Here is a 21,652-nt window from a genome sequence, read left to right on the forward strand (position 1 = left end):
CTTAGATGTGGGCATGTTGGGATAAAGTGAAGAACAATCCTAGTTGTTTGCTGAGTAGCTTCATGTGCTTGGAAAACAAGGTGTTGTCCAGGTAGAAAGTCATACCAACTTCCTGAGGGTATCTTTCCTAAAAAGTGGGCTGTGCTGGTGAGTGGTGGTAGAACTTTAAAAATACTCCATCTGGACAATTTGCAGACCATAATTTTTACTTTTTAAAGACAGTGATTCTAACTGAAAGGTTAGCAGAGTACAACATGTACAGTTATAGGTCTTGATAGCCCACCAGTGGATGCAGTGAGAGTACTGAGTAAACAAACTCAGAAATTTGAGCAAGTGGCCCTTAGGGAAGAACTGTAACTACTGATGTAGCAAAGAAACAGCCAGCTAGACTAACTGCTTCTTTTGTCTTCATTCTTACAGTTGAAGTGAACAAAAGAAGAAAACAGAAAAGTGAACCATGCAACTGCATTTCACTCTCATTATAATCAGGTGGTTTGACTCAAAAACTTTCTTAGTGATTAGTTTATATCCTATTTGTATTGGGAGATAGTTTTTTATTTTATTTTATTTTTTTTGCTTCACTTGAGTTTTATTTATTTGCTTTCTAAATAGCCGAGCTAGCACTAGACACTGAGAAAAGGAATGTTGAGCGCCCTTTATCTGCAGCATCACTAATGGAAGACACTTATTAATATTTGATTGCAAACAGTAATTCTTTAATGAAAGCAGAATAGTAGCATGAAAGAGAATTGTTCTTTTAACAGATGCACTGATTCAGGAGCAGGCCTTGATAACCAGGAGTCCCTGGGTCCTGCTAATTGAAAAACGTACCACTGTCTGTCTTTGTATTCAGAATAAATGGCTATAAATGTGTATTTTCTTTTTTCCAATAGGGGATTCTCATTAGTTCACTAGAAATTACTTTGTGTTGAAAAAAGGAGAGGGGTAGTCTCCTCTTTACATTGAACCAGTATCTGCATAAAATATTGATGAGAGGGTTCCCATAACTTGTTTCAGAAACAGGCTGCTTCTGGTGTCAAGTGCTGGTTAATCAACCAAATGGCAGATTAAATTAGTTGAAGTTCTGTTAAGTACCATGAGTCTTGCTCTTTCCCATGAAAGTTGTGACTGTTTTAAAATCTTACGTGCAGAATTAACTAATATATAGTCAAGGAGCTCAAAGTACAGGGCAGTGGTGCTATTCACTCCTGTCCCCCTGAACAGATTGAGACAGTAAGATGAAGAGTCAGTGCATAAGTGGACCGACCAGGTCAACCTCACAGAGAGCAGGAATTTGGTACTCAGTTTCCATTCAGGGTCTCTACTGACCTGTACAGATGGTAAGCTTAGACAAAAAGTTGCCATACGAGTAATTAATGACTCCCTGGGGGTAAAAACAGGATGGATATTTTTACTGTTGTCATTTAAAGTGGGTAAACTAAGGGAGAGAGATAGGAAGATGAATTGACTAAAGTCACATGTTAGAATCGGGCCTTGGGATCCCTGATCTCTAAGCCACTATAAATTTTACTATGCTTAATTTAGGGGCCTGCCTTTTGTTGTAGTCTCCATATTCTACACTTTGAGGAAAGAAACACAATGATATCACTGGAGTGGGCCTGAGAATAACAGTAGACAACAGGGATCTAGTTACACTGGCAGCAGAAAGGTGATTACAAAAATACTGTAATGTCTTTCCTACGTATTTTGCTCTTTTAGCCTCATTGCCTTTTCTATAGTATTCTTTCTCCTAGTGTGTCTGTCTCAGTATATGGATGAAAATAATTAGACATATGAAATGACTGCAGTAGAACTGGATGGTCATGTGTGATTAGGAGATCTGCTGGCTGAACTGGCTATGATGGTGTGCCTGCTATCCTGCCTGGAGGTTATGCTGTTCGTCACAACAATGGACTGTTTTGGGGGACAGTAATGAAGCACAGGTGATACGCTACAGATGAGCCTCAGGTAATGGAGCAGTTGTTGAAGGAATCACACTTAATAGCTTGTTCAGCTTTTAGAGAATCACATCTTTGAAGTGAAGATAAAATAACCAGGATTTCAGGATTTGTTAGAGAATGCATAAACTGGTACTTCCACCTTGCCTTCTTCCTTTTTCTCTCCCACCTTCACAAGAAAATACAGGAATAAAAAGCAGGGGCGCTGTTCTACCTCCTCCTGAATTTCCTCTATAGCACCTCCACTTTGGGGCTCTGGAGGTGGATGTAGGTAGGACATTTGTGGCTTTAATTCTAGCAGCTGTCATCCTAAAGCTTTATGTCTAAAATCAAAACAGCAAATGTTCTTCCTCACACAATGCTGAAATTAGGTAAAACTAGTGAGACAGGTGAGAATAAGACCTGATTACTTATAGACTGACTTCTTCTCTCAGACTGTGGCTTGGGTGCTAGGGATGGCCCAGGTTCAGAATGTAAGAATGAACAAGATCCTAGTTAGCCCCAACGGTCACTGCACTAATAATAGAGCAAAGCCTCTACCTGTTGCAAAAATGTGGATTTCTAGCAAGCCGTGAAAAATGTTCATATATACACTTCTACTTGGGACTTTCTCTGGAAACTGCAGCCAGATAACTTGGGACCTACCTTCCTCAGTGGCTGAAGGAAGGAGGTGTGCTAACTTGTTAAGGAGAGGACAAATGGAAGAGAAGGGTGATTTTTCACTATTCTGCTTGTAAAAATACTCATCCCAGCTCTGAGCCACAGTTTTTGGCTTTACGATGATGGCAAGAAGAACCTACAATCTTTTTCTGTTGTTACTGAAAAAGAACTCCCTGTATTGGGGACTCCAAAAGCTTCACTCTTTGAAACAAAACTCTAAAATCTTGGACCGGAAGAGTCATCATGAGCCCTTGTCTGCCCAGCACAGCACATGAGCAGCAATTTTATTGGCTTGGACTATTTGTGGAGAGGACAGTCCCTTTAATAATGCTTTCAGACACAGGCACAAAGTCAGGGGACTAAGGTGAAAACAGCAAATACCAACTCATCCTGCTCATCTCTTGCTTGCCCCCATATCTGCTTCAATTTGAGATTGGAAAGAGATATGTAGTGATAGGGCAGCCTGTCAGTTTCCTATATGACAGAGATAACCTGAGCTAATATGTTGGTACTCAGACCTTCTCAACCTGAGAAATAAAAGTTTCAGTTACAGTGGAAAGTTCGGCATAGGTAAGTTTACCACATGGGACCCTTCTCAGAGTAACCTCCTGCTGTATGCAGTGCCTACATCTACCTTGACTGTGACACAGAGATTTAATTATCACTTAAGGAAAGAGACTTTACACACACCGCACTCACCTCGACTCAGCCCGTCAGGTCCTCGGAGAATCCGGCATTCTTCTATCTGGCCAAATGGAGAAAACATCACTCTGATATCATTCTCATTACATTTCTTTGAAACCATTCCTATGAACAGTTTTCTGTCTTCCACAGCTAGGAAGTAAAAATAATGAATGAGCAAAAGGCATTCCTTCGTTTTTTCTTGTAATCAGTGCTTCATTACCCCAGTAAACCAGCCCCCACCACGTGAAACTGAGTGATCTCTACCCTGCTTTCCTCCCACTTGCCCCCTCCTGCATCTTTCTCTTCCCTACCCTTCCTGAACACTTCATCTCTCTTCAGGCACTTTTTACGAACATGATGAACTCAAAGAATATAGAACATTGTGAAATATTTTTTCCCTTTCAGAAATTAACAGTAGGTGTTTAAGATTATAAAATACTTATGGAATTGCCAAAAATGACCTTTCCACAGAGATGTTTTTGAACTCATATTTGAATTTGGCTTTCTGTAGATGTTCTAGATCAGGAGAGAAAAAGCAATAGGAGCAGATGTAAAACTGTAAGTGCAACTTCAAATAAAGTCAAGGGAAGAAAACGTCTTTCTTTCCCTGTTTCAAGTGGGTTAGTCCCCACTGATCCAGATAAGAATAGGAGATCAGAGTCCCATTTCTCTGAAGAGCTGGTGTACACTTCCCTCCAGAGGCAGCAGTTTGAGCTGTGTTCCTAAGTAGGTCCCTAAGTAGAATCTACATCTGGTTCTAACCAGTCAGGTTGGTTACAACTGAAGGGAAAGCCAATGTTAATCACAGAAGCTGGCTGGCGCTACTTGAGAATCACTTCTAATGGCTACAGGCTTTTCTTGAGAAAATAAGAGGAAGAGGGAGAGATACTATTCCAACAACTTGAAGGTAGGATACTTGAGAGATGGAGATATCTTTTGAGTATTAATACAACACTTGCAAATTGGAATCTGAGAAGGGAAAAGATAAGACAAGTTTTACTTCTGATGACCTGTAAAGATTTTCCTCAAAACTTCCATGTTTAGATTATGTGACCTACATTTAGCCTGAACATGGCAAAATTATAACTGATTTCAGGACAGTATTTTTGAATTTTTTTGTTTTTTGAAAGAGAGAGGCCTTTTAAAATTTGTTTAGGACGTCATAGATATCTATGGGGAAAAGTTTTTTTTCTCTGTTTCTTTTACTTTAATCAATTCTTAGACTAATAAATTAAAAAAAAAAAATAAAAAGGAAAGCCAGCTGTCCCAGAGACTACAGAGTCCTGGCTTAGGAGAAAGGCTGTGCCACAAGTCACTGTGTATAAATCTTTGTCCAGAATCTGCATTGTAATCTTGTAGCTGTTATTTAATTGGTTTTATTTCTGTTTCCATTGTCATTCTTTAGATAATGTCTTGTTTTCATTTAATCCACAAGCATCTCTTCTGGACTTGAAAGAATCCTATGTCCATGTTGTCAACATACAGCTAAAGTCACATGTGGTTGCCAATCACTTTAAAGGAACTAATGTGATAGAGGAATTGATTTTTTAAATGTAATTTCATTTAATTAAGTTTTAAAAGCTACTAGATTGGGCAGTGTATCTTTGAAGAACTGCTTTGAGTCAGCTAAATGTTCTGTTCTTGAATTCCAAACTGGAAATAAGAGACTCAAGAACCATTTTATCTATCTTTAAAACAGACTCTGAGGCATCAGCAAAGGAACGGGGATTTATCTAGATCTTTCAACAAATATATGGTCTAATCTGGACCACCACTGAGTTCCTACTTTCATGCTCAGTGCTCTTCTCTGTCTATTGTTTATCATGCCAGTTTAAAGGAAATAGAGGAGGCTTTCAGGGGAGAGCAACATCGGTGTTAAGATCTGCTTCAAGTTTCAGCGTTGCTATTAACTTCATGTGTGACCCTGAGAACTATCTCACTCCTAGGCCTAGTTTTTGTCATTGGTATGATGAGTGTTTACATTCTTTTCTTTTTTCTTTCTCTCCCAGACACTGCAGAGAAGGCAGCCCAGTTCAATGCTTCTGTGCACTGAAGCACTTCGGGGTGAGGGCTGCTGGAGTGGTGTGCAGAATCCCTTCCACTCAGTCTCTCTTCACACTCAATGACAGCTCCTGAAGTAATGCAGAGAAACTCTAGGGCTCTTTTGAAGTCCTGATGCTGAATCTTAAGAAGCATGGTCAGGATCTGGATAGATTGGTAGTAAGAGAGAAGGTGGTACTAACTAGGTAACATTGAGAAATAAGAGGACTGTATTTAGGCTACAGAGAGGAAAACAGTCTGAACTGAATATGGCATGCACTGTTTGCTGATTAATCTGTAGAGGAGAAGATCAATGAGTGGAGATATAAGGAGCTGTCACAGGTCATTACTTATTTTGAGATTTGAAGCAGACTAAACAACAGAGTGATGGACTCTGAATTTTTGGAGGGAGATGGTTGCGTACCTGACTTCTACATTTAGATGAAGGATTTTTCAGTCAAAGTTCTCTGCACTGAATAAGTGAAACTACCTTCAATAAGTGAAGTACACCAAGGATCTATCCTGAACTGCAAAAACCTAGCAGTCACAGGCAGCATGGTACCGCTAAGTTTCAGAAGCCTTTGCCAGGGGCTTTGTTTACTCTAGTCTCTAACATCTGGATCAACAGAGGCTATGATGCCTGGCTACCTTCACATAGGAGGCTTTTGGTTGGCCAGGCCTGGTGAGGAAGGCATTTACTTGAGTGAGATAGTAAGAGGGAAATGAATGGAACTGACTAAGGCAGAGAGGGTGGGGAAGACTTCTAGTTTGCTGTTCTTCCTCTTCCTTTCTTTTCATCTCCAATGCTCCTGTCTCCAGAAACCATGGCTGATATCTTTATAAGAATAAAACAAAAAGTTCTTGTTGTATTTGTTTCTACCTCAAAAAAACTGGTTTTAGTTTTTTTAAATAAAAGCAAATGAAAATTTCCCACTTGGTCCCTGATTTGACTGATAAACATATAATTATGATATTAAGCTAAAACAATTCACAAGTTTTGAGCTCCAGGGTAAATGCTATAGTAAATTAAATATACATCTACCAAGTAAGTTAAAAAATGAATTTTTTTCCTAAGATGGATATTAATAAAATGTATACCACTTATGAGGAAATCCTGCTTCCCTAGCTATCAATAAGTATAAACTCAGCTGGGCAGAGAGAAGGGAGATAATTCATGGTTTGAAAAATAACAAGGATTAGCTAGAGGAAAAAGAAAAGGAAACTTATATCAATCATGTTATTTGAAATGCTAATTTTGTCCTGTTCCCATGTGGGCTCATATGCATGTGTAGGCATAAAGTAAGCTAGACATTCTCAGTTTTTCACTAGCCAAAATTGTTCCGTGGCTTTAACACTTGTGTCATGATTGCTTTAAAGGCAAAATTGAGGGCAGTTACACATATCTTGGTTTCTTTTCCTCGGAGTTTTCCCCACTGCCCAGGGAAAATTCATTCACAGGGATTATCCCCCAGATTCTTATTCTAAGGATTCTTAACAGTTTTGTGAATATTCTCAATAAATGTAAATATCTTGAATTTACTTAATTTGTCACCACTTTTTGATTACTTTGTTGGTTAGTTTTTCTTTAGCATTCATGGGCAGTATCTCATTTTTTTTTCAGTCTATGAAAATGTGGATTGCTTAACTGAATCTTCTGTACTGGTAGTTTGCTAGATGCTTTAGAAGAAAAACAAAACAAAGCAAAGCAAAACAAAACAGACCAAAAGTTAAGGTTCTTGGCCTCTAGGGGAAAAGATGTACAAGATCTGGTCTTTTCCATCAACAACAGCCTCAACAGAACCAAGGAGTTCCATACTCGTGGCCACTTAAAATTCTCTTCTTAGGACACAAGAAAAGGTTAATACTTTAAGTATTAGGATGACTTTTTTAAACTAGAGGAACAGAAACTTCATTTTTAAAATATCCTTAATTGTAAGTCTGTGCTAACACCCTGGTGTACAATCTGTCAAAGTCACACCTGGAATCAGGACTGCCTGAATTAATTAACAACTTTTCAATGTGTTAGTGCTAACATATGGCATTTAATTACTGCCTCCATATCTGTGAGTCTCTCACTTTGAATTTCAAAATTATTTCTTCATCTTCTAGTAAATCAGAAAGTGACTGGATCTAGAAACACCCCATGATTCCTATTTTTAATGAAGGCTTTGGAGGTCTCCACCTATCCTGAACAATATTTGGGTATCTTTTCTCTTGTTAGCTCTGAACTTGATGCATGAATATTGGAGGTTTTAGAGGCCTTGAGAAAAGAGAGGCAGTGGTCTTAAATAGCACTTCTGGATTCTAGGCTTTCAGGACCATCGGCAAGTTGTGAGGTAGGAAAGTTAAAGCAAGAAGGATTTGTATACCATGTTTTCTGGTAAAAACAATCCCTCTTACAGCAAGCATGACCTAACAGTCAATACTGGCTCCAGCCACTAAGACCCCAGCACAGAACCAGAGGTTTTTCCTATCACTCACTGCTAGACTAAGATCAGCAACTGCTTTTAAATCTTTCACTGCTAGCATTTTCTACTGCACAATTATAGAGGATTAATAGCTGGATGGTATACAGAATAGTATATAGATGGTGCCCAGAATGAAAGCATAACTATGTTTGTGCTATTTCATATGAATATCCTAAATCCATACCTTCTCAAATGTCCTTATTGTATCATCACTTAATTTTCTGCAGTGGAATAACAGCAAAAAGGTTAGATTTTGTTGATAGTGAGTTATTTCAATGTGCTGTTAAGATACTTTTTATTCAGAATGAGATTTTTTTTTTCTCTTAGAATCTGGCACAATAGAAATATGTGGGAGGGATATAAAATGCTTGAGTTTGCATAGATGCACTAGAGGCTGCAGCTTAAATCAGAACCTATTGAAAGGGCAAGCTATAGGAAAGCATAGAGTTAAGGAAGCCCATTCAGTAAAATCTGAAAGTGCAGGGTTGATCTAAGAGCAGTCTAACAATTTTGGTCTCGCTACAGAGGTTCTCTTTATTAAACTTGCCAGATTGGTTAGGGCTTGAGGATGATTGCATTTTGGGAATTCATTTGTCCATCACTAATTGATCTGTGATTAGCAGCCCTTTCTTGCTTAGCAAACATAAAGTTTCAGAAATCTGAATATACAGATAATGAAGACAGTAACTGTCTAACTGTGATGAGTCCTTTGTGCTATGCATAAATGTCAGCAAACTCAATAAAAGTGCAATTAGAGCTCGTTATAGTTCTTTCACAGCTATAGGAGCTATTTAGAGCATCCAAGCCAAAGAAATCTTTGTGCTCTTTGAGCTTTTGAAACTATGCTTACCTGTCAAAAATTGTTTTATGGAATCAGAAAGGGCTGTAGATTTACCACTTGCTTTAGAAAATTAGACATTTCTTCAGATTACTAAATCAGATCCAAGAGAATCACAAAACCTGTTTATATCTATGCAAGGTGAAATTCCATTTGAACCTCCACAAAGAAGATCCTTGAAAGCTAGCTTTCAATTTATACTTTTTGCAGGAAATTCAGAAAATGAAGGTCAATGTACAATGCAAAGGAAGAACTGGCCCTTTTAGAAGGCCTCTATCACTTAGAAGGTACTAAAACATCTCTCTAGATTAGTGAATTTTGCTGTTAATTTAGCATATCTTAGCATACTGAATATTTAATACATGCCAGGTAGTATGTTAAGCTCTTTATAGATGTTAACGTATATGAATCTTAGCTAGCCATGTAACACAGGTATTACAAAAAGAGTTCATGCTACATTACTGCAGTCCCCTCTTACAGCTGATGATACTGAGGCTGAGTGAGGTGAAGTAACCTGCTGGAGGACACACCCAATAAGTGCAGAGTCAGGAATCAACCTAGACTTCCAAAATAGTTATTAACTGCTACCCCATGCTGCTTCCTAAAACGGCGCGTTTTAAGGCACTTTTGTATTCTAGTAGTCAATAGTACCCAATTCTTGACTTTTGAGATTATGTAAACCTGAGAGTACTCACAACATGGCAGTTTTATTCTGTTGTTGTGCTTGGTATTAAACACAAAGCAAACATTATCCTTAGTGTCCAGCATAGACACTAGACAGTGAGAGCAACAAAACAGCAAAATGCCTATCAGCTTGCCTATGGAAAGAATTCCTAAATCAGGGCACACATATGCAGCAGAAAATACAAAAGAAGAAACTGCTTCATGTTCCAACTACTTGAATATTTTAAGTCATATATTTTCAACTCAGTTCACTAACTAATCATGTTTTTATAAATTCAACATAAGACTCAGAAGACACATGTCTTTCCAATAGACTTTCATTCCATTGCCTTTGTCTGGACACAGTTGAAAGACTTATGAGGCCAAGGACAAGGAGCATCTCGGTGGTCAGAACCTCTGAGAAAACTGTCACTGATAGGATTCGCTCTACAAATACAAGATTTGTCTCTCCGGTTTCCCATTAAGGAGTAGGACAGACTGTAAATGGCTCAAGTAATGAGCACAGGAAATGGCTTTTCATTTAGGTGGCCATGTGCAAGGAACCCTATAAAACTAGGAGGAGATCTCTGGATAGTACTAATTTAGCCAACATTGTACAGACGTGCCCTAGCATTTAAAGACTGTTACAAACCTTTTACTTGAGTCTCAGGAAGGGGAAAAAAACAAAACAGCCAACCTATGTGAGGTAGTTACCATTAGGTTTTATTTTATGAATGACTTTCATGTCTAAGTGACTATCTGGTATTCAAATCCATAGACTAAATATGAGTTCTATAAGGAGAGGATATATAGTCTCTGGCAGTCTTTTTCTTTTCTTTTTTACTTTATTGCTGCAACTCAGCCCCTAGAATAGGGCTGGAACACAATAAGTTATTAGTGAATAAGTGTTGAGGAAATGAAGCAACATGATCATGATTTTATAACAAAAAAGTGGATCTTAGAACTTTTGCCATTACATGGTATGTTTATGATAAAGGGATATACCAAAAAGAGAAATAACCCTATGGAAAGTATAGGTCTGTGAATGCAGTGGGGAGAGCATCAGAATTTGCTCCTGGAAAGAAAAGCCCTGGAAAGAAAAGTTGGCAGCTACTTGGATTTTTCTTCAATACTTTCTAGTCTGAGAAGAAGCTAGAAAATGGGATGTACTACAGTTAGCAAAATATACCTTGTGGTGAGATTTAGAGCCCAATAATAATTTACATTTTCAGATATGTAGATCTCTAAGTGCATGGCTTCTGCCCTGATTACTAATTAATGAGCTACAAAACTGCCTGCTGGAAGGAAACAATGCTGATTATGTCAGTCTTGTGGGACACAGAAGCTCTGTGGTCTAAGGTGGCTGGCAATTCTTTTAACATACATTTCAGTAAATTAAAAGAACAAAACAGGGACAGAAAGCTTATAGAAATGGAAGCAACAACTTTTGAGAGAAATGTGGGCTCTCAACCCTCTTGTGCCTTGGAGAAGCAAATCCCAGTTATATCATGGATCTCATCAAATGCATATTTTTGCAGCAAGTATACGTTTACTTAATCAGCAGGCTGAATTCTGATGCAAACGTACTGGTACAATTTAAAGTAGAGTGCAATAAAACAATCAGAGCAAATGGAGAAGGAAAAAAAGGTAGCCTCATTCTTAATGCATAATTCCTGTACTGCTTATGTTCTCTTTCCACCCATCAGGTAGCCATGTATTATTATGTTGGGGGAGGTAAACAAGAGCCAAATGTTACAGGGCTCTGTACCAGGCAAGCCTCAACCAACAAGACATGGAAACCATTCCTTTAAAAGTCTCTCAGATCTTTACAGAAGAGATAAATGAGACAAGAGAATGGAGTGTGCTGACCACGTAGGAAGGTTCCTGGGCCAGCAATCTCCACCTTCCAGAGAAAAAAGCCACTGGGGCAGACTCTTTCTTCCCCCATCTAACTTTAGGTTTTTAAGGTGCTGGGGATCTAACCCAGACCTTGTGTGCTAGGCAGGGTTCTACCACTGAGTTACAGCCCTAACCTTTCAATTTAAAAAAGCAGACATTATTAAATGAGACAGTTGGTTAGCACTTACCATTTGACTTTTCACTATCTGCAGGTTTCATCTGAATGGGATGATGCATCTAAAAACACAAAAGTGAGAAAGTAAAGGCAGACTGAACAACTGCAAAACCAGTTTTAGAAATGTGACACTATTTCAGTACTGCTGCTATTACAAGGGTACACAAGTAATAAGAAGACTTCTCCCACGTAATTGTCTATGTTAAAGATCAAGCTTGAGTTTTATACTCAGCAGTGTAACCCTTTTAAGTCAGAGGCACTGTAACATGGTACTTCACAGCTTGGGCTTTGGAGTCAAGTTTGAAACCTGGTTATACCACTCAATATGATTTCTGCCTTTGTAATGCAGATCCTTCTGATTTTTCCATTCATTATAGCTATGTGATCTTGGGCTAGTGTTTTAACTTCCCTTGCTCCCTGTGCAGCAAAATGGAGGCAACACTTGCATAGAAGGGTTAAATGAGAAAGTTCTTTATACATAAGCAGAACCTAAGGGTGCTGAAAAAAACTGTCATCGTATTATTACACATTTATATATGGATTTCTATGTCTCTTCTGGCTATTTTAGATGTCTGTTTTGTGAATTTTTCTTAGGTGTCATAGTTATGAGTGATTTGAAGGACTAGCAATTGACTGACTCAGGTATCACTATATTGTTTTTATGAAGTGCTTAATACAGAATAGGAATGCAGAGCCACTGAAAATTTGAGGGTAAGAGGGAGGAGTGAAGGAAGGGAGATATGGACCTTATGATCATGACCAGTATATACACAGACGTAGAAAAAACTTAAAACAAAGCTGAGATCCTGAGTCCTGGTAGACCTGGATGCTCCATGGTTCTTTATACAATGCCAAACACAGCATTGTGCACAATCCACAGAGTCTACTCCAAGCACATAATGCTACCACCATTTCCAATTAAAATAAATTCCTGAAACTACTTTCAAAGGTCCTTTGGCTTCATATTTCATCTTACCCTAAGGAACACAAAAGCTACAGGGTGTATGGAATCACTGGCTGTGCAAATGCTTTTATTATAACGGGTCCCATTCTGTCTGAACCTTTAATTTCCCCAGTGGACTTCCATCACTTGCAAGCCACAGCTCAGGGTTTTATCTAATTTAAATGAAAGGGGAATAGTACTTGGTTCTGGCACTTACATGATAGGAAATTATTAACAGGCAGACTATGTGTACCTAATGCCTGCCAGGGTCTTTAGAACACAAGAGGAAGAAGAGACAGGGAGGACTCTCAAGGGATAAGAGGCTAAATAATTCAGAGTGGTTTTGATTCCCCTAAAACGTATGATGCTCTTACACATAGAACATAGGCCTTGAGAGAGCAAGTCTCCAACTTCCCACTTCATTTGTTCATATACTCAGTTTTTGGAGCAAAGACTACAAAGGGAATGGAATGTGTAGGGTCCTAATGAGTCAGTCTTTTCAGAAAAAAGTGGAAAACATACCTTTGAAGCAGAAGAAAACCCTTGATTTGGATTGAGGAATGTGACCCCTATTCTATAGTAATACATAGAAGGACAAAATAAAATATTTGGAGAAGACTGACAGAATCTCTAAGTAAGGTATCTTAACCAATAGCATGTATTTTTCTACCCATTCAGCAAGGATGGAAGAAATAGCTATCATATGTCAGGCTCAAGGTTAAAGCCTGAGAACAAAGGCCAGGTGAGAAAGCTTCTCCCCTTCAGGTGCTCACTTTGTGTTTGGGGGGATGCAGCTGCTAACAGGCAGCTGAGCAACATAGCAAGAGATGGGAAGAGGCAAGACAAAGCCTCTGGCAGCCAAGAGCACAGACACTCAATTGTGCTTGGTAAGGAAGGCAAAGATTTCCTAGAAAGAGTGCTATATTTCCCCAGTCCCTGGAGTTGGCACTAGAGGAAGAGAGATGATACATGAAACTCACACGATATCCCATGCAGAGATACAGAGGTGAGAGAATGCAGTTCTTTCCTTTAAGGACTGCATCACATGCATGTGAAAAGCAATGAGAGAAATGGTCACCATCAAGTGGTAAGAGGCTTTCTGAGCCAAGGAACTGAAACTTTTCCAAAAATTTCAGATAGTGGTCAGGTATAAAAGATTTAAGAAGGAAAGGCAGAAATACCAAATTTTTAGTCTAGGAAGGTCACTTTGGCTAAACATGGAGGATAGATTATAAGACAGAGACACAGGGCAGGAAAAACTAGAGGGTACTGGAGGCTACTAGAAACACTCCAGGTATACCAGTGAAGGTATAAACATCTGTAGTACCTGGTGGTTGTGTGGATGAGGGAGGAGAACTCCAGGTCTGGATCACTAGATGGATTGTGGGAAGCACTGCCCAAACAGGGAAATGAGAACAAGCAGTTTTGGAGGAGACTAACACGATTAGGTCTAGACATGAGAAGACAGAGCCAAGGGGCAGAATCAGGAGCAACTAGTTCCACAGGAGCAAGAGGCTGGCAGTTTCCAGAACAAGGGGATAGTTCAAGCAGGGGTTGCTAGAGGCTATGATGCAGATGCCAAGCTATCTTTGAATTTGGCAAGTTAAAAAAAAAAAAAAAAACTGTTTAGGGACTTTATCAAGGCAGGGGCCAGGAGTGAAGGAGCCACGGAGAGGACAATAGTGTATATGCTGAACCAAGACCACTATTTTGTGGTGGCTCACGCCTGAAATTCTAACAATCAGGAGGCTGAGACTAGAGGATTGTTGTGAGTTTGAGACCAGCCTGGGTTACAAAGTGAGCTCAAAGCCAGCCTGAGTTGCATAGTGAGACTCTGTCTCAAAAAGACAAAAAAAAAAAAAAAAAAAAAAAAAAAAAAAAAGACTATTTGGATAGAGTTAGTTGTGCAGGGGGAATATAGTAAGATGGGAGCACGGAATGGTAGATGGGACTTTCCTTTCTTATATGAGTTAACATACTAAAATGAGTCAGAAGAGACTCAAAAATTAAATATACAGGGAAGGGGAGCTAAATGCATCCATGTCACTGACAGGACACAAAAATGAAATGAATATGGCTATTGCCCAAGGGGGTGGAGACAGTCCACAGTGGTGGTCAATATGCATATATTTTTAAAAACTGTTGGCAAACACTGGAGGAGGCGCACAGACAGAAGATAGGAGCAATTGGGTTTATCTGAAGTGTATAGCTGACTGGCAGAGAAAATCCAGGAGCAACAAAGGCAGCATCACTCTATACTAAAGTTGAAAAAGGCTCTGGAAATCACAGTCCAGTGCTCTAGGTTTATAGGTCTGGAGGGAATAAGCCACTCCACCAGGACACACAGCTGGTTAATGGTAACAGTTGGGTTCAGAAATCTAATCTCTCTCCTCTTAATCCAGTGATGGCTCCCTTATATCACATTGCTTCTCCACAAAATGTCCGACTTGGGACTTGGACATATGGGTCTTCAATTAAGAACTGCAGGTTTCACTCACTGAAGGAGCTATACAAACACTTGTTTGAAGATGTAGGCAATATACTGCTAGCTAAAAGTAATCTTTTCTTTCTCTAAACTCCCGTAACACTTTATCTTTATAACTTTATGACCACTTCACACTTTTTTTTCCTTATAGCTGCTCAGTTTCTGACCTAAGACTATCTAGAAGACTCAGGGAAGTAACACCAGTAGTAATAAAGTGCTACTGTCACTATACACTTAAACTGTCTTTTGGCGGTAGGACGTATGTGTGTGAGGGAGTACAGTTTACTTCACAGAGACCTGGATTGTCAGGCCCTGGTGAATTCTGAATGAGTGGTCACTATGATACAAATATGTTCTGAAGACAATTTAGATAATGTTTGTGAAACAACTGTGATCTTCTTTGAGAAAGGTGTTCAATCAGTACTGCATTAAGAATGGCTCATTATCATGAACAATTCATTTATAAATTTCTGATCACATACAGGACGTAAATGTCAAGGAAGTCGAAACTGGTATGGAGGAATCATTCTTATAATGCTTCATTTCCTCAAATCTTATGATTCCAGGAACTTCAAGATATTTCTTGAGTAGAGCAGGGAAAGCAGTGTGAAACAGGGATTTTCTAGTTTAAAATTTCAGCCTATAATAAAAACTCTTTCCCTGCAGCAGAGAGAGTTTCAAAGATTTGATCCAGTATGACTCTAGGACTACCCGTCCATCCAAATGTCTCTGCTTTTACCATATCCAATGTTAGACACTGGAAATACAAGGGAAAAGAGTTAACACAATGGAGCTTGTAGTGTATAGTATGGACAGATACAGCAACCATTTCCCAGAGTATGGGATGCGTTGTGTTAAGATATGCAGTGTGGGAACCTAGAAAAGAATGCCAAACACAGACTAAGGGGAGAAAAGGTGTCTCAGATAGATCAGTATTTGAGTTTCTTCTTGTATCAACCAGGAAATGACATTTCAGGGAACAGAATACTTACTCATAGGCACAGAGTATCAGAAAATAGGTTGCATTGTTACTAAAGAATAATTCCTCCATTCTAACCAATGGAGGAAACAGTAATAGTTCTTAAACATCAGTCATCAAAAAAGTACCAAAACAAAACAATAATAATAACAATAACAATGACAGCATCAAAAACTCAAAGCCTAAAACACAGTAAGACTAATAAGAGGATTATAAGGTGTAATAAAAAATGATAAATACTTAAGTTCAAAAATTATTATGGTAAAAGACACAGTGCCATTAATCCTCTTCAAAATATTCCCCCTCACTTCAGAAATACTTACCTACCATTCCTGCCATTTTCATAAACAGTTCTGGAAGTTCTCTTTCTTGAGTGTCTTTAATTAAGGTATTGTGGCTGGCGTAGTGTTCTGCACTGATTCAAGATATTTACCTTTCATGGTCATTTTGACTTGGGAGAAGAGCCTGAAGTCACAGGTGTCAGATAAGTGACTGAGGTGTATGAGGTCACATTTTTACAAGCCTGCTTTTCTGTTGGATGGGTCTTGGCAATAGGATTCATCATATTTTGATTGTACTTCATAAAGACACTCCCTGAAGAAGACCTCTAGCACTGCTTCAGAAAGTGGCAAGAATGATGGGATAAGTGTGTTTGATGTGAGCAGAAATATTCAAGGGGGATTAATGGATATGTGTCTTTTACTGCAATAAATTTTAAAAATTTAAACATGCACCTATGTTTTTATTACTCATTGTATATTTATGATTGGAGAATTTTAAGAAAGAAGAAAATACCCAAGTTTATTCAACTCTGAATTAAAACTGCCCCAGATACCAGCATTGGCATTCAGAGGCCATATCTTCGGCCCTTTTCTCAAGAACTAAAGATGAAATCAGTGGGGCCAGAATCATGGCTTCATAACATTACATCCAACGTAACTAGGGAATCTGGCCATTCTGGGACTAGAGTTTCACAGGGCTGGAGTAGCTCTTCATGCTGTGCTCTGCACTTGGAGGTTCCAGTTGCTAGCAGCAGACCAGACATGGCCCAGAGAATTCAGCAATTTCTATTCCAGTATGTCTAACATCTCACCAGTTATGAGGGACTTCCAGAGTCAGGGTCAAGGCTACTTCCCAGAGAGCTATTTCCTTCTTTGGTCTGTGGCAAGTGAGTTCATGATCTCTAAAACTTTTTGTAAGGACTCTCCTAAGACATGTGTGTTAATTACATTGAGGTTGCATCTCTATAATCACACAAAATTGTCTGTGTCTGACAAAATATTCAGTGGTCCACACTGTTATAATCTGTCAACAGTGTTTGATTAGTAGGGATTTTATAAATACCAACTTGTAACATTCACAGGGTAGTTTTCCTGAGTCATGATGACCACGAATATTATGTCCATTACTAGACTTTAACTCAACAGTACTTAACAGCAAACTTATAAGGCAATGGAAGAGCTACAGTTTGCTTATTTTAAGCTCCCTGCCGTGTGTTTCTATCAGGAAAATGGCAATAGTCAAGAGTTTTAGAAATAGATCCTGTTTGTGGCAATATAACTGACCTAACATATTTCTCCAAGTTCACATTTCTGTGAAGAAAGGTTCTAAACCTATTTCTTTGAAGATTTCTTTCACTACAAATGAATGTCTTTTTCACTGTATTACAGAATATCATTTGCCAAAGTTACACAGTAAGGTTCTTGTTAATGTCTTTCATTTAGCTCAATTTGTTTAAAAACAAATGAAACATAGTAAAAGGGGAATTTCTCTCCTTCCTTTCCTCTCTTATGTTGGGGGCTGGGAGATCAGATCGCAGCCTGTTCCTTAGAAACCAGCTGCTGAATTTGTTACATATTAACTACTAGCATCAAAAGAGGAACTACTCAGGGCAAAGCACTCACTGTGCCCACTAAGGAGTAGCTCGGCTGCTCAGGCTTTCAGTGACAGGAACTGCTTGAAGGTAGGCCTTCAGCTTACCTTCCTACCCCAAAGCCAAGACCATGCACTAGTGACAGCAGATGGTTGCTTCTCTGACACAGGTGTACATGGTATGGCTGTCACATGCCTCTGTCCTGGCTGCCCTCATGGGAAACTGCCAGTGCACCAACACCAGCCTTCCTGCATAATGCCTGACTTCGCCCTTTGTCCTTTCCATTGACCATGTGCCATGTGGCTTTTTTTTTTCTCCAGCTATGCCCAGAGCCCTAGAATTGAGTTGTCCATTAGTAGACTTCAGAATGGCTGACCTCTGGCTGGACCTGAGACTTCTCATTCCTCAATGTGGTGACTTTAGATTTGTCCCAGAAGATCCCAGCTGTGGCTCATGAAAATGGAAATGAGGATGCAACTTCAAAGCAGAGTCATTACTCAAAGTCTCTAGGGGTGACTGCATGCTCAGAAAGCTGCACTCAGTTGGCAACAGCTATCACTGCCAATCATTATGCCATCAGGATAGGGATGAGGCAGAGTCACAGAGCACCTGTGTTCACTGACTGCCCTCTTCTAGAAGCCCCCTAACAGACGAGTTAGTGCATTTCTCCCAAACCTCTCCACTCGTCTTGTGATGCCTATAGGGGGATTCTGAGTGAACAAAGGAAGACAGAGTCCAAGGGGAAGGTGGTAGCTGACAGCAGGGTGGCCGGGCTGGGTTCTCACACATAGAAGAGCTCATGTGGGAACTTGTTTAACCCCAGTGTCATCAATTGGTGAGTTAACTACCTTTTTTAGGAGATTCAATGAAACATACCGTTTTTAACCTGAGATGGGTTTTACAGGGTCACTGTAATGCATCTCATTATTAAACCTATCCTGATCCCCTTGAGAAAACAGCCGTGCTGGCACATATTACAAGCTTACTGCCCATAAAATATTTAAAAGTATATAAAGAGAGAAAAGAAAGAAGCAAATTCTCAAGAACAATGTGTCAAATGAGAAAATGAAAGGATTGTAGCTCTAAAGACATACTAATAATTCTGTTTCACTCTATGACAATACAAAAACAATAAAGGGTACATAGTGGTTGATTGTTTAGTAACTGAAATACTAAAAGCACTTACACTTTCTGAGTTTCTCTAAAACAATTTTATGAATGGTAAAAATAGGTTTCAAAGAGTTGCCACCAACTAGAGGCAAATCATGCCCCATACTGAAAGTCTATATTTATCAAAGGTCTTCTGTTATAGTAGAATATTCTCAGAAGTATGTAGGTTTGTCCTCTCTATATAACTAATTTTGTCATTTCAATCACTGTTATGCGCCCATACACTGGGATTCAGAAAAAACAAAGGGAGCTTTAGAACCTTTTAGTTTTTTTGCTTTGTCTCAAATGGTTAATGCTATGGTAAACCTAAGATATTTTTAATAGAATGGTATCTCTCAGATTGGTCAAAAGCTAGCTACAAAGCTAGCTTTGTAGTTTAGCGCTGTTCCTGGATAAGTGAAATGTAATATTTAGGAAATTTTTACAATTGACGAAATCATCCCTTCACTCTCAATTTTAGAAGCATGTTATAAGTTCTTCAAGCCTGTTAACTATTTGATTGTCACAGTGGCTCTATGAGATTGGTACTTGAAACAAAGGGAGAGAGATTAAATAGTAACTTGGGTGTCTGGGGCTGAAGCATAAGCCAAAAGTCTCTATTCCATACCACCTCTAGCATATATCCACATACTGCAAGTGAGTGGAGGTTTCTAGGCACCTGTACTATTACTGTGATCTTCCTCTCCCATATCAGACATGAATCTGTCTCAATCTACAGGTTGCTTTCTGATTAAAATTTCCCATGTTTATGTGTATAGTATATTTGTATATATATATATATATATATATATATATATATATATACACACATTTCATTCATTGCAGATATACAAATTTTAAAATTAGTGCTAGGACAAAATTGAGAAATTATTTAATTTTATTTCAGTTTATGAAAAATGTAGGAAAAAAGTTTAAAATCAATTATTTGCTAATCATATTTTTATAAAAGTGATCTAGGCCAAAAAAACAAAAACAAAAACCAAGATCTGAGTGGGTTAACTACAAAACCATGTTATCCTTCTCTTACTATGGCAAATTCCAACTAGGGAAAAAAAAGTCAGTGAAAGCAAATTACGATTTCTTCCTAGTAGTTACTAATCTCTGTGAAATACTTAAAACACTGGCTGTAGAGTAAAAGCACAATAATTATTGTCATTATGATTATTATTTTACATAGCATATGAGTTTTCCTGAAAGGAAAAAAAAGAATGGTCCCATTGGGAAGCAAAGAGAACATATTGGAAAGAATGGCCTTTCTTGGTCCCTGGGGAAGTAGAAAGCCAGTGCTGATCGACCCCAGCTTCTCTCATATATTCTCAAACCCAGGGATGGAGAAAAACTCAAAAGAACACAGAATTATATACCTGCTTTTGCTTTACTGGGCTCCAGGACAACCTTTTTACCTATAATAACAATCTATTTACATTGGTGTTTTTAAAAAAGTAGTACACTCTAGGGGGAAAAAATTGCAATCTAACTGTTTAGTCCTGGCAAAAAATAAAATAAAATATTGCAGGAAAATTAGATTACTCTGGGTAGAATTCTATGAGGGAATTTGGAGTCTGTTATGGTGATTAAGTCATCATTTCTGACAGATTACTCTAATCGGCTGTCAAATAACATTCCACAACCCCATCTGTAACTTGGCATCCTAGTTATTCAGCCTATGTTACCGTCTGTGTATAAAACACATACCAAACAAGAGGAGATACAGACTAGCATTTATTATACTCATTAGCTATGATTAGCTTCTGTGTTTTCATACTAAATAATAACACAGCTTCCATTTTGCTTTATTTATTCTTAAAATTAGAAGAAAAATGAATAGGCTTAATATAAGAGGTATGGGCCATGAATAAAAAATAACTATAATGAATAAAGTCTGACTATAAAGCATTCAGAAGCAGTGCTAAGTTTATTTTTTCTTGGAAGTATTTTAGTATATGTAGTTTAAAAGGCAAACTTGTGTCACTTTTTAGCCCTCTTAATAGATGTTACATCAAATCAGCTATATTAGTTCATCCAAAGGTATTGGTATTACTGTGTTTAGCATTTCTGTAAACAAAATTTTTGTGGTAACATTTAAAGCCTCCATCTTTTCCACTGCATTTTTATAATAAAAATGGATCCAGTCATTTGAGCTCCCAAATAAAAGCAAAGTAATATTAGTTAAGACTGTGTCTAGGTTTGTCTAGAAATATCCTATTTAGATCTATATGGTTTCCAGCCAAAAGTAAAAAACAAAACTGGAGTGTATAACGTAATTTTGAAAATGGAGATAAATGGAAAACTCAGCATGACAAAAGTGTTACAGGATTATAATGCTGCTGAAGTTATACTATGACAGCTACAATTAGAGCAAGACAAGAATTCTGCGTGATGGCTGGAAGGTCATAATCACTAATGATAAATGAGCCAAAATTAGGAGAAAGGTAATAATTTGCCCTTATCACTAAGTAGGAAACATCCCGACATCCTTTCTAACCATGATTTCTTTTTGGTCATAGACTTGTCTTCCAAGTCAATGATTAATGTTTTGACACTCATTCTTCCAGATGTTACCCAGATGTTAAATTAGACTTTCATGCTAATTGCACAATACAAACTGAAATAGTAATGCCTGACCTGGCCATTAAGCAGTGGTCTAATGACCTTGTAGTTCCTTTACATTTTGAATCCTAAATTCTACATACCACAAACTTGGCAGAATCTCATTTTTTAAGAGAAACAGGTCTGATTTAAAAATAAATCATCCATTTCACACTAGTCTCTGCCCATAATAACCTCCACTGAACTCACTCTCAGATAGCCAACATT

General features: G+C 38.3%; 1 protein-coding gene across 19 annotated transcripts in view; it reads right to left on the bottom strand.

Moving 5' to 3' along the window:
* Positions 1-21,652, bottom strand: part of Celf2 (CUGBP Elav-like family member 2) — a 799,248-nt gene that overhangs the window by 69,377 nt on the left and 708,219 nt on the right. For all 19 annotated transcript variants that reach the window (XM_063260461.1, XM_063260462.1, XM_063260463.1 and 16 more), the window contains 2 exons: positions 11,399-11,447; positions 3,318-3,452 (listed from right to left, as the gene is read on the bottom strand). In XM_063260461.1, coding sequence (XP_063116531.1) covers positions 3,318-3,452; positions 11,399-11,447 — 184 coding nt within the window. The remainder of the gene's footprint in view (positions 1-3,317; positions 3,453-11,398; positions 11,448-21,652) is intronic.

The sequence above is a fragment of the Cavia porcellus genome, unplaced genomic scaffold (assembly GCF_034190915.1).
Source record: "Cavia porcellus strain 051 isolate PalLab524CR breed Dunkin Hartley unplaced genomic scaffold, mCavPor4.1 scaffold_13, whole genome shotgun sequence".
Taxonomy (NCBI): Eukaryota; Metazoa; Chordata; class Mammalia; order Rodentia; family Caviidae; genus Cavia; species Cavia porcellus.